Genomic DNA, 21990 nt, shown 5'->3' with positions numbered 1-21990 from the left:
CAAAGAATCTACTATTGAGGTTACTAAGGTGCAAAAGAGGACCTATATCAATTCCCATTGTAGGCATTATGTTTTGACATTGAATTTCCATATCCTAAGCCATGCTGAAACATGGATTGTGTCAATGCATATGAAGGATTTGGAGGACATGAAAGAGCCAAAAAATGGAGAAATGGGACTTCTAGGAGATCTATTTTCCCATTTCTTTGTCCATTCCAAGGCCTTTCAGGGGCCTGATGTTGAGTTCCATAGGGTAGAAGAGGACTTATTTGTCTTTTTCTGTGTGTATAATGGTGGATCTATAAAGGGGTCCATAATTACTAAGAAAATGGTAGAGGAGGCTTCATTAAAAAACATTTTAAGTTTTGGTCTTGGTTTGTAAGCAGTAATTGCATTCATAGGATAGGACCAATAAAATGCATAAAGTTAATTTTTTTCCATTTGAAGAGGAATGTGTGAAGCTCTTTGGGGGAATTCAAGGTTGGTAAAAGAGGAAATAGAAGGCTTTTCTGTAAAATAAACACATTTTGCTAGATGCATGTACGTTTTATCTGAGGATGAAGTGGGTTCAAGGTTGAGTTGACATCCCTTTTGCGTTGGCATTAATTTTAAATCATGTCTTTAATTTGTGGTTCTATTGGATTATCTTTATGTCAATTATCAAGGAGTCATGGAAAAGATTATCATGCCAATCCATGCCAGAGATGAGCACAGAAAGTCAATTCTTCTTAATGATTGAGTAGAACGTTCACATTGTTAATAAATTAATGTTCACAGTTTGGCTAGAATTAGCTTATTTTCGGTGAAGATTTTGCTTAATATGTGCAGGTTGTAGCTTTCATGAGCAAACACTTGAATGAGTCTATTATTAGCCCCATGAAACTTATGCAAAACAATTGTTGGTTGCCATACATGCATTGAAAGTTTGGAGGCATTAATTATTGGGTGTTGAATTTTTAGTATGTACAGATGATCACAGTGTACATCACTTTTTAAGACAAGCAATGGCAAAGGAGAAGCACATGCAATGGGAAAAAAATTTCTGCACTATTAATTTTTGATTCAACATGTTAGATAAAAAGACAATGTAGTGGCAAAAATTCTTTTAGATGGCCACATGTGAATACTCACTATTTATCACAATGATGTAGAAAAGAAAGATATAGATAATCAATGATGGTGAAAGTTACAAATATTATTGCATCTAAGATGGTTTGTAGGTCATCTGGTATGTCTCCTATTGTGGCTCAGCTTGAGAGATTTGTTTATAATCCTTTTGAAAGGATGTGTATGTATATGTGTTAGACCAAAGGATGCTCAACACAAGGTGAGGAGGACACAAATATCGTTAGTGCCAAATTTAGATTTTGTGGCATAAGGACACCATCGTAAAAAAGGGATGTACTATATGTAAGGGACACCATGGTGAAAGTTACAAATATTATTGCATCTAAGATGGTTTATAGGTCATTTGGTATATCTCCTATTGTGGCTCAGCTTGAGAGATTTGTTTATAATCCTTTTGAAAGGATGTGTATGTATATGTATTAGACCAAAGGATGCTCAACACAAGGTGAGGAGGACACAAATATCGTTAGTGCCAACTTTAGATTTTGTGGCATAAGGACACCATCGTAAAAAAGGGATGTACTATATGTAAGTACATTCTTAAGTTTAAACATTCGATTTTATGGGATAAGGATACCCGTCGGTAAAAAGGGATGTACCATGTGTAAGGGCACCGTCACTCATGGCCCAAAGTTCATGAATCAGGTGACACTGGGAAGTATCACTCCTCCTCAATAGGAAGGCCTCTTTTTAAGAACCAGCTTCTTGATGTACTAAATACTTGTGCAGTCATCAATAGGATGGCCTCTCTAGGCTTTAGAGCTCCTTTAAGCATATAAATGCTCCTACAACCAGTCAATGAGAGAAATCTCTTGCCCACAACCCAAGGTGGAGCAAACTTTTTGTGTAAACATGATAGCAAAGCAATTCAGCAAGGCAAGGGCCATGCATTGACCGTGCTCTAAGTACCATGTATAAGTACATTCTTTAGTTTAAGCATTACCCCACTACAGATGGAAAATGGCTTGCATTACAAAAATTTTGGACTCAAAAAGGGGCCCTTTGGAGAATTACTAAAATAATAGAGACTTGGATAAGGGAATATGGTATCCATGAAGGAGATTATGCCATGTGGACTTCTCTGTAACAAAGGCTCCCCAAATCTAGGGGAAATTTTAGATTTTTTTCAAAATACCCCAAAAAACGTCATTGGTGGTTCACAATAAAAAACTATCTTTGACAGGCTTGCCCTGATCATGTCAAGCCTCCTTGTTTTCCTCCCAGGGCAAACTATCCCCTGGCTAAAACCTAAGTAGAAAAATTCGAATTCGTGATTCGAAAAAATCGAGAAAATCACTCGAATGATTCGAATGGAAGAAAAAATCGATTAAAAAAACGGTGACACATCACGTTTTTTATATAAATCGCCACATCATTACCACATATTTGTATGAATAACTTTTATTCGTATGAATAAGTATTTGTACGAATAAAGTATTCACATGAATAAACTTGTATTAGGATGAATACATTCCTTCGATTTTGCATATAATCTCATTGTTTGTCAAATTTTCTTATCTCACGCTTGGTTCCTCAACCGAGCATAAGAGATCTAAAAAGGAAAAGAAGGAGAACGATCTTTAAGGTTATGAAAGCAATCTAGAAGGTCTGAAATAAGATAGATTTTTGTTAGGGAGCTTTAGGATCTCATTCTAAGTTCGTGAGATCTCTTGTTTGGATTTTAGTTTTGGTCTTTTCTTTTGTTTGGTTGAGTTCTAGGTTCTCTTTATTGAGTAGCTTTGATCTCTTGTGATAAAAATATTTTAGATATTTATGTGTTTGAAATCTGTTTGTGGGAGTTATAGGTTCTCTTTATTGAGTTCCTTCAATCTCTTGTGATAAAAAAAATTTAGATATTTATGTGTTGAAATTTGTTTGTGGGAGTTCTAGGATCTCCTTATTGAGTTCCTTAGATCTCTTGTGAGATAAATTTTTTTGTGAGAGTAGAGGATCTCCTTGTTGAATTCCTTAGATCTCTTGTGAGAAATATGTTTGTTTTTGTGTTTATGAAAATTTTTTGTGGGAGTTCTACGATCTCCTTGTTGAGTTTCTTAGATCTCATGTGAATAGATTTTTGTACATGGGAGTTGTAGGATCTCTTTGGTGAGTTCCTTAGATCTCTTGTGATAAATGAGCTTGTTTTTGTGTCTATGAAATTTATTTGTGGGAGTTCTAAGATCTCCTTGTTGAGTTTCTTAGATCTCATGTGAATAGATTTTTGTACGTGGGAGTTCTAGGATCTCTTTAGTGAGTTTCTTAGATCTCTTGTGATAAATGGGCTTGTTTTTGTGTCTATGAAATTTGTTTGTGGGAGTTCTAAGATCTCCTTGTTGAGTTTCTTTCTCATGTGAATAGATTTTGTATGTGGGAGTTCTAGGATCTCTTTGGTGAGTTCCTGAGATCTCTTGTGATAAATGGGCTTGTTTTTGTGTCTATGAAATTTGTTTGTGAGAGTTATAGGATCTCCTTGTTGAGTTTCTTAGATCTCATGTGAATAGATTTTTGTATGTGGGAGTTTAGGATCTTCTTGTTGAGTTCCTTAGATCTCTTGTGAGAAATGGGCTTGTTTTCATGTCTATGAAATTATTAAATTAGTTTGTGGATGCTCTAAGATCTCCTTGTTGAGTTCCTTAGGTCTCTTGTGGGAATTTTTGTATGTGGGAGTTTTAGGATCTTCTCATTGAGTTCCCTAGACCTCATGTGAGAAATATGATTTTATTGTGTTTGTATTCTCACACTTTCTTTGAATGAATATGTAATATTCTTTCAATAGAATGTGAAAGAATACAGAGTTTTAAAGTGTACGAATTGAAACTTTTAAAAGTTATTAGAAGAGTTGTCTCACTCTTACACTTTCTTTTGAATGAATATTTAATATTCTTTCAATAGAATGTGGATTATTTTAAAAGAGTGTGATTGAATGACAATTAATATATTGCATGCTTGAACATGTTTTTCAAAGCATGTGTTGTTTTTTATAAAATGTGTTGCAATATATTTCTATTGTATACTCAAATTAGTTTTTTTTGCATTTTATTTTTAGCAACTTCAAAAGCATGGTGCGCGGCAAGATTTGGTCATACGTGACGGAGATACGAAAAGTACATGCCTCGGTCTCTTTCTTGCAGTGTAAATATCATGGACACAAATTCACAGGTGGTTCTACTCGCATCAAGTAACATTTTCTCGGAATAGGCAGTGACGTTGGAGCTTGCACATGCACTTCGACTGATGTTCTTCCGTTATGCAAATCGTATTTAGAGAAAGTGAAGAAAGTGGTTAATCCGATCCTAATAAGAAATTGTGCAAATTAACAAGATGTGAGCACTGAGGTTGATGAAATGATTGAAGGAGAAGCACCAATAAATGTGAGGAGTGTATCCATACATGAGGGTGATGTAGATATGCTAGCAAGTAGGTCGCAGGTGAGTTTTGATGCGACTAATGTCTGCCATGTAAAGAAGAGAAAAAAGGGAGAACAATCTTCTATGGAGGATGGATTTCTTCGACAACAAGTGCATGAAGAGCACTTAAGATGGATAGAAGCATTTGTTAAAAATGGTATACCATTCAATGTCATGAGAGATGACACGTTTCGTAATGCCTTGAAATCATGTGCTAGACCAAGATTTATTTTGCTAGATTATAATAAAATGCATACCGATGATCTTGATAGAGTCAAACAAATTGTGGCGGATCGCTTGAAAAAAAAGATATTGGACTTTATTCCTATATATGGGTGCACTCTTGCGTTTGATGGATGGACTAACAAGCAGCCTAGACCCTTGATAAATGTAATGTGCATTACTCCCAAGGGAACTATGTTTTTGGAGAGTATTGATCCGTCTCTAAAAGAAAAAACTTCGGCATATATTATAAAAATATACGAAAGAGCAATCTGCAAAGTTGGTGGCAATGAGAATGTTACTGCATTAGTAACAGATAATGCATCGAATTACAAGACTGCAGGTGAGATGGTCATGGCAAAGTATCCCACTCTGACATGGGTGACATGTGGCGCTCATACTCTCAACTTATTGTTGAAGGATATTGGACAATTACCATTTGTGCAACCAGTACTACAAGATGCTAACCTCATAGTGAGTTTTATAAAGAGTCATCAAGACGATATTGTATCTGTGTTGAATGCAATAATATAGAGTGATAGAAGTATATGATAGGTGATAGAAGCGGTGGATGAAGCTCTAATTATATCGGATATAATGTTATATGCGAGGGGATGGATGGGAGAATATGTTAAGCGATGGGAGAGCGCATATGCGAGGGGATGGATGGGAGAATATGTTAAGCGATGGGAGAGCACATATGCTCGTATCCATCTCGTCTCCTTTTGTATTGAAATCTAGAACCTTGTGGGCTACAAGCGATGTTGTGTTGTAATTATTGAGATTGTGGATGATTTTGGTATACATAATAGTTAGAGACAACCTTGTGACTTGCAAATACTTTCAAGGCAATATCGAAGGGAACATCAGAAAGTTGGAAAGAATAATCGAATATGAGCGCTCATAGTTTACAGTTTTAAGTCTCAAGGGTAATCTAGCTATTATGTGTACTAATTCACGTCGATATATTTTAATATTTCTGCATTAACTTTACAAGTCCACCTAATCCATTGAAAACCACGTAAATCACTTATACCACTTAGTTCACTTAAATCACTTAGTCCACTTAAATCACTTAGTCTACTTAAATCACTTATACCACTTAATTCACTTAGATCACTTAAATCCATAGAAAATTACTTAAATCAATTATACCACTTAGTTCACTTAGATCACTTTAATCGCTTAAATCACTTAAATCACCTAGTCCACTTAGATTACTTATACCACTTAAATCACTTAGTCCACTTAAATCACTTATACCATTTAATTCACTTAGATCACTTAAATCATTTAGTCTACTTAAATCACTTGAGCCTCGGCGTGATTTAGCTGGTCTGCTAAATCAGCCTCTTGAGGCACAAAAGCACCTTGTGAGCCCTCTTGGACTGGAGGTTGCTTTGGTTGGGGAGGATCTTGTGGGAGAATGTTCTCTAAGTTATCTCCCTCCATGATCATACTTAGCCTAAAAAATGACAACAAGATAAAATTAATTTGTAACCACAAATAATATTAAATATTTAAATAATATTAAATATTTAAATAATATTAAATAATTAAATAATATTAAACCTATACAAATAATATTTAAATATTTATTATCGCATCATTTATCATATTTTAAAATTGGACCATCATTTTTATTGCAACATTCAGTTATACAAATAATATTTAAACATTAATTATTGCATCATTTATCATATTTGACAATTGGATCATCATTTTTATCGCATCATTTACTTATACAAACAATATTTAAACATTACTTATCGCATCATTTATCATGTCACTATAAATATACAAGCTGTTTGAACAATGGAGTGGATCCAAACTTGGATGATATATAAAACTAAAAATGTTACAAGTTCCATGATTGGTCACTCATGTTACATCTTGGCGTCCAAGAAAGGCTTAGTTATTAGCTCGTTTAAGTCCTTGGTTTGGACTGAGCTATATACCACATCTTGGAGCAATGTCAAAAATCCCATAAAAATCTACAGTACTTGGACGTCTATTCGGTTCGGTTGACTTTCCCTAAACCGCAAACCATCGTAAACGCCTGATTAGAGCTTCTGCGGGCCCCGTACTTGGCGATGGTGCACAAATGTCCAAGATTTTCAGGATGTGATGAGACATGGCGTACACATCCTGTGCAACATCGAAAGGTGGGAGATTGGTGCAAAGGCACTCTGGAGCAATGTGACGAAACCTAGCAATGGAGCTTCGCACAATGTTGGGGCTGTCACTGAGTAATGCGGGATAGTGCTTTCTAGTGCTACATGGGGTCATCATTCCCCAATCACAAATGCCCATATACACCTCCTCGGATGACTCCGAGAAATGTAGCATAATGTTTTGCGCATGCAAATCATTATGTAGGACATTGTGTTGGTGCATGTAATGAATAGTGCGAACTAGTACACTTAAAATATCAAATACATGCTGACGGACTCATGGAGCTCTAGCATGCATTTTCGCATTATCTCTGTGAAACACCGAAGATGGTCGCTTTCCGTCATGTCCGAGGTAGGTTAGCCATCTTTCCAAATGATTTCCATTCCAGAACGGAAATAGTATCATTGGGTTATCGTCATGGACTAGACCTATTGCCCGGATGATGCCCGGATGTACGACATCACCCAAGCATGTGGCTTCTTCCAATGCGCTGGCCTTCAATGCATCAACGGACACAGAAATCCTCAGTACCTTACATGCATAAATCTTGTTGCTTTCAAAGGGAGTGACAAGAATATTGCACATGTTGACTGCTCCTTTCGTGCATGGTGCATGAAAGGAACAGTCAACATGGTACATGGTGCTTGTGCAGGCGAGAATGAAGGAGATGGGAATGTATCTGCTTGTGCAGATACATTGTGCATTTGTGGTGCAGGTGAAAATACGGGAGATGAAAACTAGTTTGCGCGTGCGATAGGAGGCACAAAAGATGTGGTGAAATGTAATCGTGCATGTGGTGGGAGATGTGAAAAAGGAGGAGGAGATATTCTCCTTCTGGTGCTGTCACCATCCGTAAAGGAAAGACCTGCAGAGCCTATTGAACTTCTCCAAACCAGTTCGGAAGGACACCAAAATGACACAGAAAATATGGCCATACGGTAAATGCAGTGATTCAGCACCTTCCTTCTCCCTATCAGATTTGCATGAAATGCTCTCCACTTTTTAAACTTCCCCTTGAATCAGAAACGACTCCCACCATCTTTCATTGACACATTAAAACCCATTGGAATTCCCAACAGTCTAAAAACAGTGCCCTTGGGGATCCTATGACAAACCATTTTATTTAAGATCTCTTGGTCCTTCAGAGTAGAATATCCTGTTTTTGCATGATTTATCACAGATCTAGAGGCCTTGCAAAAAAGGTTCAAGCACTCACTCCCTCGACATCCGGAGTGGTTAACGTTAGCCTTGCTTATTATAGCATAGACAAGACTGATAGCCCTAAAAATTGTGTACATGGGAGGGGTGAGTCTTAGTGGTATGGGCCGCCAAGGCCTTCTATGAATACTCTACCCTTGTGAGAACGTAGACTTCCCTGCTCGAGGGTCAGCTTGGATTGGCTGCATCGTTGGGTGGTCAGATGTTTGGGATCCATTATGTGGGTTTCCTCTAGGAAGCTTCACTCTTGGAGGTAGTTATCAATGTGATAACAGGACGAGGGTCTACTTAATTTGGGCTGATAAACACTAAAATGGCCACTAGTAGGTGAGAAGAAATAAAAGAGCAATTGGGTCTCTATTTATACCACCAGTCTTTCCCAGATTGTATGCATTAACAATCACCACTCATCATCAGCCTTCCCCTGGTCTCAGGCAGTCCAAACATGTTCTAAGTTAGCCAATATTTTCTCCCATAAGATGCATGATTTAGGCTGGAGATACTATCAGCTAACTCACGGAGTGGCTTCCAGACAGACACCTACAGATATCGTCAATAGTCCACACAAGAACAGTTGTAGTCCTTGGAGTTAGGACTGCACGTCTTAATTCTCTGTAAACAATAGTAACTTTGGTATAAGAGCACTGGACCCACAAATTGTTTACCATTTTATTGGGATCCCCTTAAATGGACAATTAATTTATGGAGTGCAAGCGACAGCAGCTTCTTACTGTGCCCATTCAGCATCTTCCATTTCATTATCAAAGTATATATTTACCAAACTGTCTATATCAGGCATATATCCCTGCTCCTCCAATCTGAAAGAAAGAACTCTCAGCTTTGCACATGTGTCTTTACCGTGAGGATGTCTTCTATCACCAACTACAGATGTATGGACCATTCCCCACAGGTCAGTCCACCAGCTTTGTCCTGGCATCGTCCATGCTTGAGCATTATTTCTCATTTTCTGGATCATAAGACAGTCCTTTTGCATGTTATTGTCCGCATATATGTTTGCCATCAAAATATATGGTGCATAAATTTTTTTATCTAGTCTCACTGCATTTTCAAAGGCATGCCTTCCAACCTCTACATTCTTCCACTGTCGACAAGCACCCAATACTGTCGACCATACCACAAGATCAGGTTGGAAAGGCATCTTCTCCACCATTGTCAATGCCTCCTCAATTTGGCCTGCACGGCCAAGTAGATCAACCATGCAAGTATAGTGCTCAATAGTTGGGACAATGCCGTGCTGTTTAATCATAGCCTGAAAATAGTTCTGGCCCTTGTTCACAAGGCCCACATGACTGCATACATTGAGAACGCTAAGAAATGTGATCCAATCTGGCTGGATGCCTTGATACCTCATTGTCTCAAACAACTGGAAGACGGGTTCACTCCTTCCCAGCCGTGCATATCCTGCAATCAACACACTCCATGGTACGAGGTCCCTTGTGGGCAATAAATCAAACAATTGTTGAGCATCTCCCATGTTCCCACATTTAGCGTACATGTCAATAAGACTAGTTGCCACGATCGCAATAGTATCAAAACCAACTCTACAAACATGAGAATGGAGTTCCTTTCCGATTTCCAGAGCAGCTGTGTTGCTACATGCTTGCAGGATGGCAACAAAGGTACTGCTACTGGATGACAACCCTTGCTCTTGCATACGTACATACAGGCTAAAAGCTTCATCACTTTCTTCTTGACCAGCATACCCTGAGATCATGGTATTCCATGCAACCACATTACGATAAGGCAATGCATTAAACACATTCCTTGCATCCTGTATGCTCCCACATTTTACATACATGTTCACCAAGGTTGTTCCCACAAACTCATCTGACTCAAACCTAGTTTTCAGTACTTCGGAGTGAATTGCTCGACCTTTTACCAAATACCCTTTCTTGGTAGACTTCATATCAACTTGCTTCCCCTCTTCCAGTGCTACCTGGCTACTGCAAGCCTTCAATGAGCCAACAAAAGTTCGACCATTGGGTTTGACGCCTTCCTGATGCATCTGTGCATACAATTCTAAAGCGAGCGCACTCTGTTCTTGCTCAGCATACTCCAAGATCATGGTACTCCAAGTGACAACATTACGATGAGGCAATGCGTTGAAGATACATTGTGCATCATCAATGCTCCCACATTTCGCATACATATTTACCAAAGCATTCCCCACAAATACATTTGACTCAAAGCCTTTGGTTACAAGCTGGAAGTGAATGGCTTTTCCATTCTCCAAGCATCCTAATATCAGTAATTCCCCCTCACCTTGTTTTCCTATTTCGTGTACTACCAAACTACTGCAAGCCTTCAATGCGCCAACAAAGGTTCGATCATTTGGTTGGACACCTTCCACATGCATCCGTACATACACTTCCAGAGCCAGTGCACCATTATCTCGGTCAGCATACCCCGAGATCAAACTATTCCATGTAACCACATCACGACTATGCAAATCCTCAAAGACACACCATGCATCCTCCATGCTCCCACATTTGGCATACATATTCACCAAGGACGTTCCCACGAATACATCTGACTCAAAGCCACTCCTCAATACTTGTGAGTGGATGGTTCTTCCCTTTTCCAGATGTTCTAATTGTGTAAATTCCCCATCAACCTGCCTCTCATCTTCGTGTGCTGCAAGGCTACCGCAAGCCTTCAACGCAACAACAAAGGTTCGATCATTCGGTTGGACACCTTCCTTATACATCCGTCCAAACAGTTCTAAAGCCAGCGCACAATCATCTTGCTCATTGTACCCCAGGATCATAATGGTCCACCTGACCACATCATGATGAGGCAGTTGGTCAAATATGTGCCGTGCATCCTCCATGCTCCCACATTTTACATACATATTCACCAAGTTGTTTCCCACGAAATCATCTGGCTCAAAGCCATTCTTTACTACCTGGGAGTGTATGGCTCTACCTTTTGCCAAGCATTCTACTTTCACAAATTTGGCGTCGGCTTGCTTTTTATCTACCAGGCTACAGCAAGCTTTTAACGCACCAACAAGGGTTATATCATTAGGTTGTATATTTTCTTGGTGCATCCGTGCAAACAATTCGAAAGCCAGCTCACTGTTTTCGTGCTCAGCAGAAGCCAAGATCATTGAATTCCAAGTGACTACATCACAATCAGGCAATCCATCAAAGACTCGTAGTGCATCCTCCATGCTCCCACATTTGGCGTATGCGTTCAGCAAGGTGTTTCCCACAAATATATCGGACTCAAAACCACTCTTTACTATTTCAAAATGGATGGCTCGACATTTGGCCAAATACTCCATTTTAGGGACTCGCTTCCACCCTTCCTGTACTACAAGGCTACTACAAGCCTTCAATGCGCCAACAAACGTTCTATCACTCGGTTGGACACCTTGCCGGTGCATCCATGCGAACAAGTCTAAAGCTCTCGCACCCTCTTCCTGTTTGGCGTACCCAAGGATCATAATATTCCATGACACCACATCGCGCTTTGGCATGGTGTCAAACACATGCCGAGCGTCCATCATGTTCCCACGCTTCATGTACATGTGCATCAGATTGTTTGCCTTGGACACTGGAAGTTCATTTAAAGGTTCCTCTATATGGCCATAACCTTCCTGAACTTCCTTCAGCTGAGGCAATCTCTTGTGGACTGCTCTCCCCATATCAAAGGTCTGAGTGCGGAGAGGCGGCCTAATCTGTGTGCCCATAACAACGCAGAGAAACGACAAGGTTTTGTAAGCCAACGGAGCGCATCACACTAGACAAGAGGAGCGGAGTACGAAGGGAGAGAGGTCACTGCTTGGGAGAAGGCTGATGTATAGATGATGGGCATGGGCTCAGAGTTTGTACTCAGTGGGCGTCTATTAGACAGATCGATAGACTCTTGCACCGCAAAGAAGCTCAATTGATCGATCCAAGAAACGTGATCCAGAAGTGTAAGGAGACGGGATCGGCAGCAGAATCTTTTGGGCTGTCGAGGGGAATGCAATAGCGCTGGATTTGATGAGCTTCCTCCCCAAAACGCACACGGCTGGGAGATCGCTCCTCCTGCGAGCTATGCAAATGGATTCATACCTCAGAGCCTACCTTTGCAAGGATCACGTTCGATTGCAGAGATGCAAATGGATTCATACCACCTTTGCAGGATCACATACCTCAGAGCAACAAGAACAAGGTCCTCGGATTGTTAAATGTCCCATGTGAGATGGATGGCCATCGAGCTTCACGTTGGGTGGACCGTGGAGGCCGAAGTGGGCCAAGCACCAAGGCCCCTCTTGAATCTACGTTCTTTGGACACCGACAGAGTGGCCTTTCGAGGAATAAGACTGCTGTCCTGAAAGCTTATCTCAAGTCAGCTGGGTCCAGAGACAGATGTCGTAACTTATGCCTATGCTCTTGAGGCGTCGCACCAGTGCCAATGCCCTGTCTGAGGAGAACGTGTGCACGAACACATGACGAGTCATGGGTATGCTGACAACACATTTCTGAGTAACCTTCTTATCCAAATGTGCAGCAAATGTGGGAACGTAGAGTGTGAACGTGCTGTGTTTGACAAAATTGTCTATCGAAATTTATGCTCTTGGACTATTATGATCATTGCGTGTGCCCAGAACAGGCAGGGCATGGAGGCTCTATAACTGCTCGGTCAAATGCAAGCTGAAGGCTTTGAGGCAGACAAGATCACCCTCATCTGCGTTTTGAATGTGTGCGCCCGTGTGGCAGCCCTAAGGCGAGGGTCGAAATATCCAACGCTATTGGCAGTGGCAATGGGTTGGAGTTTGATGTTGTTGTGGGCAATGTCCTTGTCAATACGTAAGGCAATTGCAGGAGCTTAGATGATTCTAGCGCGGTGTTTACACAGATGCCACGGAGGGATGTGATCAGCTGGAGTGCCATGACTGCAGCATGTTCCCAGAATGGCCATGGCAGGAGGCTTTACAACTGTGTGGTCAAATCCAGGCTGAGGGCATCAAACCAAACAAGATCACTTACATCTGTGTTTTGGAAGCATGTGCCAGTGTGGAAACCCTAGAAGACAGTCGAGAGATAAAGATACATATCACTGTTGTAAGCAATGGATGGGAGTCGGATGTTGGAGTGGGAAATGCCCTTGTCAATATATATGGCAAGTGTGAGCCTACATGATTCCAAGGCTATGTTTGCAGAGATGCCACTGTGAAATGTGATCTCTTGGAGTGTCATTAATGCAGCATGTACCCAAAATGGGCATGCCAAGGAAGCCCTAGACAAGGTCGCCTTCATTTCTGTTTGGATGCATGTGCTGCTGTGGCAGGACTAGAACAGGGTCGAGAGCTGCATGCTATCATGTTTGGCAACTGGATGGTAGTCAGATGTTGTTGTGGGGAATGCCCTGTATAGCCAGTGTGGGACCTTGGAAGATGCAAGGGTTGTGTTTGCAAAGATGCCACAACGGAAGATGGTCTCTGATTGCCGCATGTGCCCAAAATGGTCACAGCAAGGAGGCTCTACAGCTGTTTGGTCAATTGCAGGCTGAAGGCATCAAGCCAACCTGGATCACCTTCATCTGTATTCTTAGTGCATGCAGTCATACAGCTCTGGTTGATGAGGGGAGGCATTACTTTTCCTCTATGAAGAGAGGCTATGATGTAACCGCCTCCCTGGAGTATAATGTGTGCATGATTGATCGTTTGGGGTGAGGTGGATTATTGTAAGGGACAGAGGACCTCATCATAAGCAATGTCAATTCCCTTCCCAAAACACATATCCACTTGGTTGGTAATTATTTATTGCATATCTTTATTTTCAGTAATTTCTAAGTCCTTTAAATTAGGATGTTTGCCAAAAGGATGCATATGTTTTCCTCCTGTTCAATTATGTACTAGTGGCTGGAGTGGCTGGAGTCTAGCATTTGTAAGGGTTATGGCATTAGTGTTCCACAAGTCAAAAAATATCTGTGTATGAGAAACGTAGCTAGCCTATCTTTTGACACACTGGTAATATACATAGACTTATGACTCAGCCTTCATTTCAAGTCTTGTACATAGTTCATGCACCCTAATCACCAAATGAACATGCTCAGTACTCAATGTGATGCTGTTGAACATCTCCTTACAAACACTTTTTGTCCAACTACTTACATATGACAACAGCAGATAGAACACATCCAGAGGCTCTTTGTTCTAGAATTAGGGTGCCTAGGTTGCTAAAAGCCATCATCACCACATTGCCGGACTCAAAAAACATGCCTTCTTTCCTTGCTTCACCATATCATGAAGCACTCGGATTTGTGTCAGGCACAAATCCAGTCATGCACCTACTCAACCAATGGAACTTTGCATGCAGTAGGAGTGATGTGTCCCTAACAAATTCATGCACCACATATATAACTAAATATGACCACAACCTTGCATTTTCTTCACATAATTATACACATAGCTGGGATGCTGGGTGATGTGTACCTGCAGTGCTGGCCAAAAGCAATGGCGAGCTATCATTTGACTAGCAATGCATGCCTTCCCTCAATGCATGCCTTCCCTCGCTTTTTCCTCCACAACATGAAACACTTGCAGTTATGTCCAGCACAGATCCTGCCTGCTGCTTGCGCCTACTCCACTATGCATTGTCTTCACATGATTATCAAGTATTTACACCTAGCCTGGGATGCTGGGATCAATCTTAGTACTGGCCAAAGGCAATTGCAAGCTCTCATTTGACTAGCAACGCATGCCTTCTCTTTTTCCTCCACAGCATGAAACACTTGCAGTTGTGCCAGCACAAATGCTGCCTGCTGATTGCATTCACTCAACCTATGCGGCTCAGGATGTAGATTCTCTCATAAGGATGTGATGTGTCTAAAACAAATTCCTGCACCACATTGTTATCTCAAAATGATTGTGACCTTGCATTTTCTTCACATGATTGTCAAATCTTCACATATGTATCAGGTGTTGCATTCACCCACCTAACTTAGCGTGAATGCTTCCTGGAAACTATTACAAAGTCTTTGTTTCATTGTTATAAATCTCTATAAGGTTTCCAACTCTATCGACCCACTTGTGATTCACAAAGACCTTTGACTGCCTCCACTCTACGTGTTTCTGTGCAACTGTTGAATTGTCAAGGATCTGCCTTCTTTTCTTTGTGCCATATTGTACACAAGTTTAACTTTTGATGATGCAACTTTTACCTGGATTTGCAACCTTTGAAGTATACCTCTAAAGAACCATTGAAATACTTCTTTGAGACTATTTGCCTTATGTGCTCCTCCAAAATGCTGTGTATGTTAAAAAAAAGGCCATGTACATAGATTTTGAGCAGATCGAGCAGCGTGCTATTAGTAATTTTGCTTTGGCCATCACTTGGAGGATGAAATGTCGAAGCAAGACTCAGAACAATTCTAAGGTTTTCAAACAATGTTTGCCAAAAATTACTAGTAAATTAAATATTTTATCAGAAGCTATAGAATGTAAGATATACGTAACGAATAGGTGTGTAGCTCCAAGAGCGTTTGATTGATTTTAACATGGAATGAAATGAGCTTGTTTACTAAACCTATCCACTATAGTCCAAATCTTGCCATCTCTTGATCAGTCCTGGTAATTCTAGCAATGAAGTCCATGTTTCTAGAATAGGAAAATATTGTAATAGTCCTTTGGGTTTTCCTTGATCATACTTTGCCCTTTTTTTCTCCCATATTTTGTCTTTTGACATGATATACATGATGAAATGTAAGCAAGAGTGTCTTTCTTCATGTCTGGCTAATACAAGAGTCTATATAGAATTGTAACTGTAGCCACAATGCATCTATGACCAACCTAGGGTGGATTATGGTTTCCTAATACAAGAGTCTATCTAGAGTTGCAAATGTAGCGACAATGCCTCTATGACCAACCTGGGGTGGATTATGGTTTCCTAAAAAACCTTTGGTTGGAGTTCCTTTGCAAAATACGTAGTTTCTCTTGCATGTACAAGTAGCCATCATTGATGTAGTAAGCATGGTGAGTGTCTCTAGTCATCAAATGTGTCCATAGTGCATCGTCTACATACATGTCCTTAAGAGTTGTCAACTCATCGTGTATTTGAGATACGACGAATTCTCGGCCTACGAGAGAACACATCTACCGCTACATTTTCTTTTCTAGGAGCGTACTGGATTTGGAAATGAAAAGGTTGTAGGAAAGTAGACCATCTCATGCGCCTCTCTCTCAAGAGAGATATTGTAGTCTTTGGTGACCATAAATAAATATTATATTCCATTCAAAATGGTGAAAAGGCAAATTGCAGCAGAGGTGGGAGAGTAATGCCCATCCCACAACCTTTGCAAAGAAGCTAGAAAATGGGCATAGTGTTAGAAATGACCCAATAGAGGGCGTAGCGGGGGAGGAGGAAGGGAGAGCGGGGTTGAAGAGGCTGTAGAGGTCGACATCTCTGCTATTATACCACACAGCAAAGTCAACCAAACTCAAATTTCAATAGACTAGAACTCTAAACACACCTGACTGAACCTGAGTCACCCTCCTCGCAAGGGTACAATCCTCTAGTCGTGGAAGTAGATTCCCAAGAGTGTCTGAATCAGGGTCGTTCTTCCGCAAGGTTCCTGCCTTCAGGCTCCCACACTTGTGAGCCTCCTACTTGGGCTCTGATACCATGTTAGAAATGATGCAACAGAGGGTACACAAAGCAGAAGACTGATAGAATAGCCCAAGAGCTCACATAGTATGGTGTGGGGTGTGGAATCACAAACTTCTTAACTAATGTGTGCAGACCTTCCGTACACTGCCCTACAGCAGCTTGTACTGATCCGTACAGTGGTTGTACCCTTTCTCTAGGCATACCTTGCCATAGGTCTCCCTCCCCCATGCTGTCTTCATTTGGGGGCTTACAGATGGGGAGGTGACCTTTCCAACACATAGGCAGGAAAAACAATTAATCCCTAGCCTATCAAGAACAACAAAAACCCCTCCAACTTGTAGAAGAAGCTGGAGCATGCCTCAAATAATTGAACCTACCTATCCCTTTCCAATGTGTTGATGGGAGAGGCAAAGGTCAAACGCATGGATATTAGAAAGCATAGTAGCCCAAGAGGTGAATTCCATAGTTAGCTTGCAAGCAGGTTGATTTGTTGTGTTGTCATCAAAATTTAGAGCAGTGTTGAAATAGGATTGAAATATCTACAAAAAAAGCATTTCCAAGCCATGGATACACTACATATTATGACCATAATCTTGTTTTATGAGAAGAGTTTTGCAAGGCATAAACTAAAACAAACCCATATATTTCTCCATGTACTAGGCAGTGAATTATTAACAATCTTCCATTAGAATTATTCAAAGCAAGACAGGGGTTGAGATCATGTTTACAATTCTGTAGGTGAAATTGGATCTCGATATTGTAAAGAAAACTCCTTAGTTAGACCATCCCAACCTGGTCTTTTCAACTTCTCAGATGCTTTGATGGCATCTTAAATTCTCGGAGCTCTCTCCTTAAAAGGAAGTTCAAGTTGCATAGCCTGATGAGGAGACAAAATTGGATTGACATGTTGAAGCTCCTCCATGCATCACTTCCCTGTGGAGTACACGTCTATTCTACACTCCATTGGAGGAGCCTTGGCATGGTGTTGGAGCTTCCTCCACAGACGGCCACTTTAGTGGTTGTAGGTGATGGGGTCCTCAAGCTCAAGTTGATTGTGGAGTGTCTTGAGACCCCCCAGGGGTGGTGGTAAGTTCAAACAATGGATATAGGTTTTTGTCTTGACATGGTAGTGTTTAAGGTGCAAACAAATGGCATATCCATCATAACCAACATAAAATATATCATAACTTGCAAAATGCCCATGCTTTCCAACAAGCAAGTGTTGATTATGTTTGTGCAAACACACTATATGCAACTATATTTTATGTACATCATGCCAAAAATCCTCCTTTTGTTTGGATGATGAATGTCCTATACATTATAAGACAAAAATCCTCCTTTTGTTTGGATGATGAATGCCCTATACATTATAAGACAAAAATCCTCCTTTTGTTTGTATGAAAATTCAAAAAAGCAAAAATGCAAACTAGCAAGCATCATGTGCCATGACATTAATGCCATCAACCATCATATCATCGCAACCAACATAAAATATATCATAACCTACAAAATGCCCATGCTTTCCAACAAGCATGTGTTGATTATGTTTCTGCAAACAAACTATACGCAACTATATTTTATGTACATAATGCCAAAAAGCCTCCATTTTTTTGGATGACAAATGCCCTATACATTATAAGCTTCTGAGGTATATGCAGAGAGAAAAGTTTATTTGTATGAAAATAAATAAAGAAAAAATGAAAACTAGCAAGCATCATGTGCCATTACTTTAATGCTATCAACAATCATATCACGTCCAGGATGAATAGTGCCAAGCATACTTGTTTCCCTTTGACAATTTTAGTCCTTCATAGGACACCAATTATAGCAACATCACGGGGTGTAGCATTGGAATCCGATGCAACTTTACACTCATCCCATGCTATTGGTATTGGAGTCCACATAGCTACTATCAAGGATTCCTTTTTAGGACTATACTGCACATTTGGCTGCACTTTTTCCTTTCCCTTTCCTTCTCTATTTTCTTTGACATTGTGCGTTTTTTGGTGCTGTAGCCAAAGGGGAGATGCAATATCTATTTTGCCTTTTCCCTTCTCATTCGACACCTTAGTAGCACTTTGTTGGGTGGGGGAAAATCAGAGTGCAACACTACCATTGGGGGAGTTTGATGCAACAAAAGAGGGCATTTTATAGACACATGGCCAAACTTGTGACATCTGTAAGATGCTTTGGCAAATACACCCCATTTAAGCTCAAAATATTTAGCACCCATATTCATATTTTTAGCCTCTACTATAATAGATGGGATAGCTGGCTTATTTGTGTCCCAAAAAATGAAAGATCTATTTTGACTACCTACTAGATGAGAGGAAACAATGAAACGGAGATCTTTCTACGTGTATTTATGAGGAGGTTAACCACTTCTAAGCCACATCAATCATCTATGTTGTATAAGACCCTAATATTTTTGGTAGGAGACCATGGTAACAATAGAATATATGTCCTCAACCACATATCCCTGGAAATCCCTTTTGCAACATCATGCACTTGCATCTTCCCTAGAACAAATATGATAACTACATCTTGTGCATTCTTTCAAACAAGAAAGACAACAAAGGGCAAAGAAACCTTGTAGGTGGAGCCATTACCTTTCTCTATTCTTAGAGCTCTGGCATTGGTCTAAACAACTTTGTGTAAGATGAGCCAAAGTAGTGTGAATACCTTTTATGGGATTTCCTTATTCCGAATTTTATGGAATCTTCCCTTCTAGCACTCTTGGCTATCATCAAGGTTTTATATGATGTTTAAGGTCCTATATACATTCTCTATGTCATAAAAGGGAGTAGGGATAAGAAGAAAATGGGAAGAGCTCACCCAAATGCATTCTTTGTCATATATCAGGACCGTACATTGTTTCCACTATATGTTCCCTTCCCATAAGGTCAGGGATGCCCTTATCAAATATGCAAATTGATTTTAGAGACCAAATTCCTTTCTTATCTCAATCCATGTTTTCCATCTTCTTTAATCCCTTTGCCACAACTACTGGCTCTAGCTCTGTAGTCCTTTTTTAAAGAGACAATAAGATGAGAGCTTGATGTCTACAACACCTAAGCCTTTGTCTTGGTGCAAAATTCCCATTTAACCTTAGATATTCTGCTACTACCTCGCCGAAGGAAGGCTCTATATTTTTATATTAATTGATTGGGACCCTTGCTACAAGGATTTCAATAAGACATATAAAATATGGTGATGGGATATAACAGTGGTTAAGAACCATCCTCCTACCATCCAAGTTGGGTTGAAAACCCTTCCATTTCTCTAGTTTGGCCTTAAATCTATCAAGCACCCAGTCCCATCTATCCTTCATTGGTAATCCCAAAACCCATGGGATTCCTAGAAGTCTGAAAACCTTGCCAAGAGAGGTAGGATGTGATGTCCATGAGGGTCAAGTAAGGGTTGACGTTGGCCACTCAAAGTAGCATACCCTATTCAGTTATGATTGACAAGGGACCCTGAAGCTATGCTAGAAATGTCCAAACAATCCATGACTTCCTTGATATCCTATAGTGTGTTCTTGGGAGTCAAATAAGTGTCATCAACAAATTGTTGGCTAACCAATTGCTTCCCTAATGGTAGCTCAATGCCCTTAATGGACCCTTGTTAAATCCTATCAGTAAGGAGCCACCCTAAAGAATTAGCAACCATTGCAAACAAGAATTTAGCAATAGGGAAACCTTGTCGAATGGATCTTCTCAAGGGAAAAGCAAGAGACATAACTCCATTCACAAACACCCTAGCAAAGGTAGAGAGAAAGAGTTTACTGTATGAGATGTAGTCTAGACCAGCCCCATGTCCAGGAGTGATTAAATTAGAAAATACCAATTAAGCTTGTTGAATGCTTTATCAAAGTCAGACTTGATAAAGCAAAAATCTTATTTGGTGTCATGAGCATACTCACAACCTTCCCATAAATTGATAATGGCTTCCAAGAAATGTCAGTCCTTAATAGAACCTTTCTGTTCTTGGGGAATACAGTCCATTTTAGACTATAGGAGTCTTAAGGCTAAAGCCTTGTCCAGAACCTTGTAGCTACAATTCAACATCATTATTAAAGTCTCCAGTTCTTGAGGATGTTCTTCTTGTCCCCTTTAGGGATAATCTTAATGACCCCAACAAGAAGCTTAGGATTTACAACTTCCCAAAAGGATTTATAGAAATCTATGGGCATACCATCTTCACCAAGGTTCTTGCCATCCATCATTGTGTTTATAGCCTCTTTGAGCTCTCTTAAAGAGGGGAGCTTCAAGGCTTGATCAAAGGGTTGAAATAAAGACTTCCTGTCCCTCCTACACTTTTCTCTAGTGTTTGGCATGGTTGGTATGGCACGTGTAGCTGTCACGAAGCTTGATGGTGAATTTTGCACTAAGGAAGGTTCTTGTGTAGATTCCAAAGTAGATTCCATTATTTCCCTTGGCAGGTTCTTGGGTTACTGTCTTTTTTTTGGAGACAGGTTCTTGTATAACTGCCATTTTCCGTGAAGATGATGCAATGAATTTAAAGGCATTTTGGTAGATTGGTGGTTGAGTAGGTGCTTGTGCTATTGTCTCTTTTTTTGAGATAGCTTCTTGTGTAACTACTCATTGATAGGAGGTAGAGGATGATCTTTGTGTATGATCTCTTGTAGTGGTGCTTTTCCCTTGTCCTTGTGAGCAGGTTCTTGTGGCTCTACCTTTTTCAAGGTCTAGGTTCTTGTGGTTCTGCTCTCCAATCTTTGCCTTCGCTTTTCATAATCAATAGGCCCAAAGATGTTGTTTTCCTCTCATTTGTTGAGGATGAAGATTTTAGAGGCTTGGGCCTATTGAGAGTTGTGGTGCCATGAGCACATGTAGAGCAAAGGTATGAGTAAAGGGCAAGCTGCCACATGGCATGGAGGAGATATCCCACATGTGAGCAAGCATATGGATGTAAGTACCCTCACCTATAAAAGGGAGGTTCATTTGAAGTAATATCAATCAAGTACTTTGCACTATCTCAAGATTCTCTTTATGAGTCCAAGCTAATCTATCTTGGAACCTAATTGACTTGAGGTACATGACATGAGCACTCTCTTCATCATGTTTGCACTTAGGTTGCATCCTCCTTAGATTAGTGTTGTATTAGGATGTTGTCTCATGACTAGGAGAGCTCGATCCCTCGATTTTTCATGGTATCAGAGCCTAGGTCTAGTCTCCTAGATTAGTTGTAGGCATGTCTTAGGA

General features: G+C 40.2%; 1 protein-coding gene across 1 annotated transcript; it reads right to left on the bottom strand.

Annotated features, from left to right (window-relative positions):
- Positions 1 to 8874: 8874 nt before the first annotated feature.
- LOC147884691 (pentatricopeptide repeat-containing protein At2g33680-like) lies at positions 8875 to 13124 on the bottom strand. The gene is made up of 2 exons (XM_087397203.1): positions 12310 to 13124; positions 8875 to 12202 (listed from the first exon to the last, which is right to left on the bottom strand). Exon 2 carries the CDS (start codon positions 11860 to 11862, stop codon positions 8875 to 8877), a length of 2988 nt encoding a protein of 995 aa, XP_087253329.1. The 5' UTR covers positions 11863 to 12202; positions 12310 to 13124.
- Positions 13125 to 21990: the final 8866 nt, after the last annotated feature.

Source organism: Dipteris shenzhenensis, chromosome 26 (genome assembly GCF_047967505.1).
Source record: "Dipteris shenzhenensis isolate YYH24624 ecotype China chromosome 26, Dip_SZ_1.0, whole genome shotgun sequence".
Taxonomy (NCBI): domain Eukaryota; kingdom Viridiplantae; phylum Streptophyta; class Polypodiopsida; order Gleicheniales; family Dipteridaceae; genus Dipteris; species Dipteris shenzhenensis.
This window is presented reverse-complemented; position numbering and strand designations above follow the sequence as displayed.

Coding starts and splice junctions, on each gene's coding strand:
- LOC147884691 (XM_087397203.1), bottom strand. CDS start 11,862: ATGGGCACACAGATTAGGCCGCCTCTCCGCACTCAGACCTTTGATATG.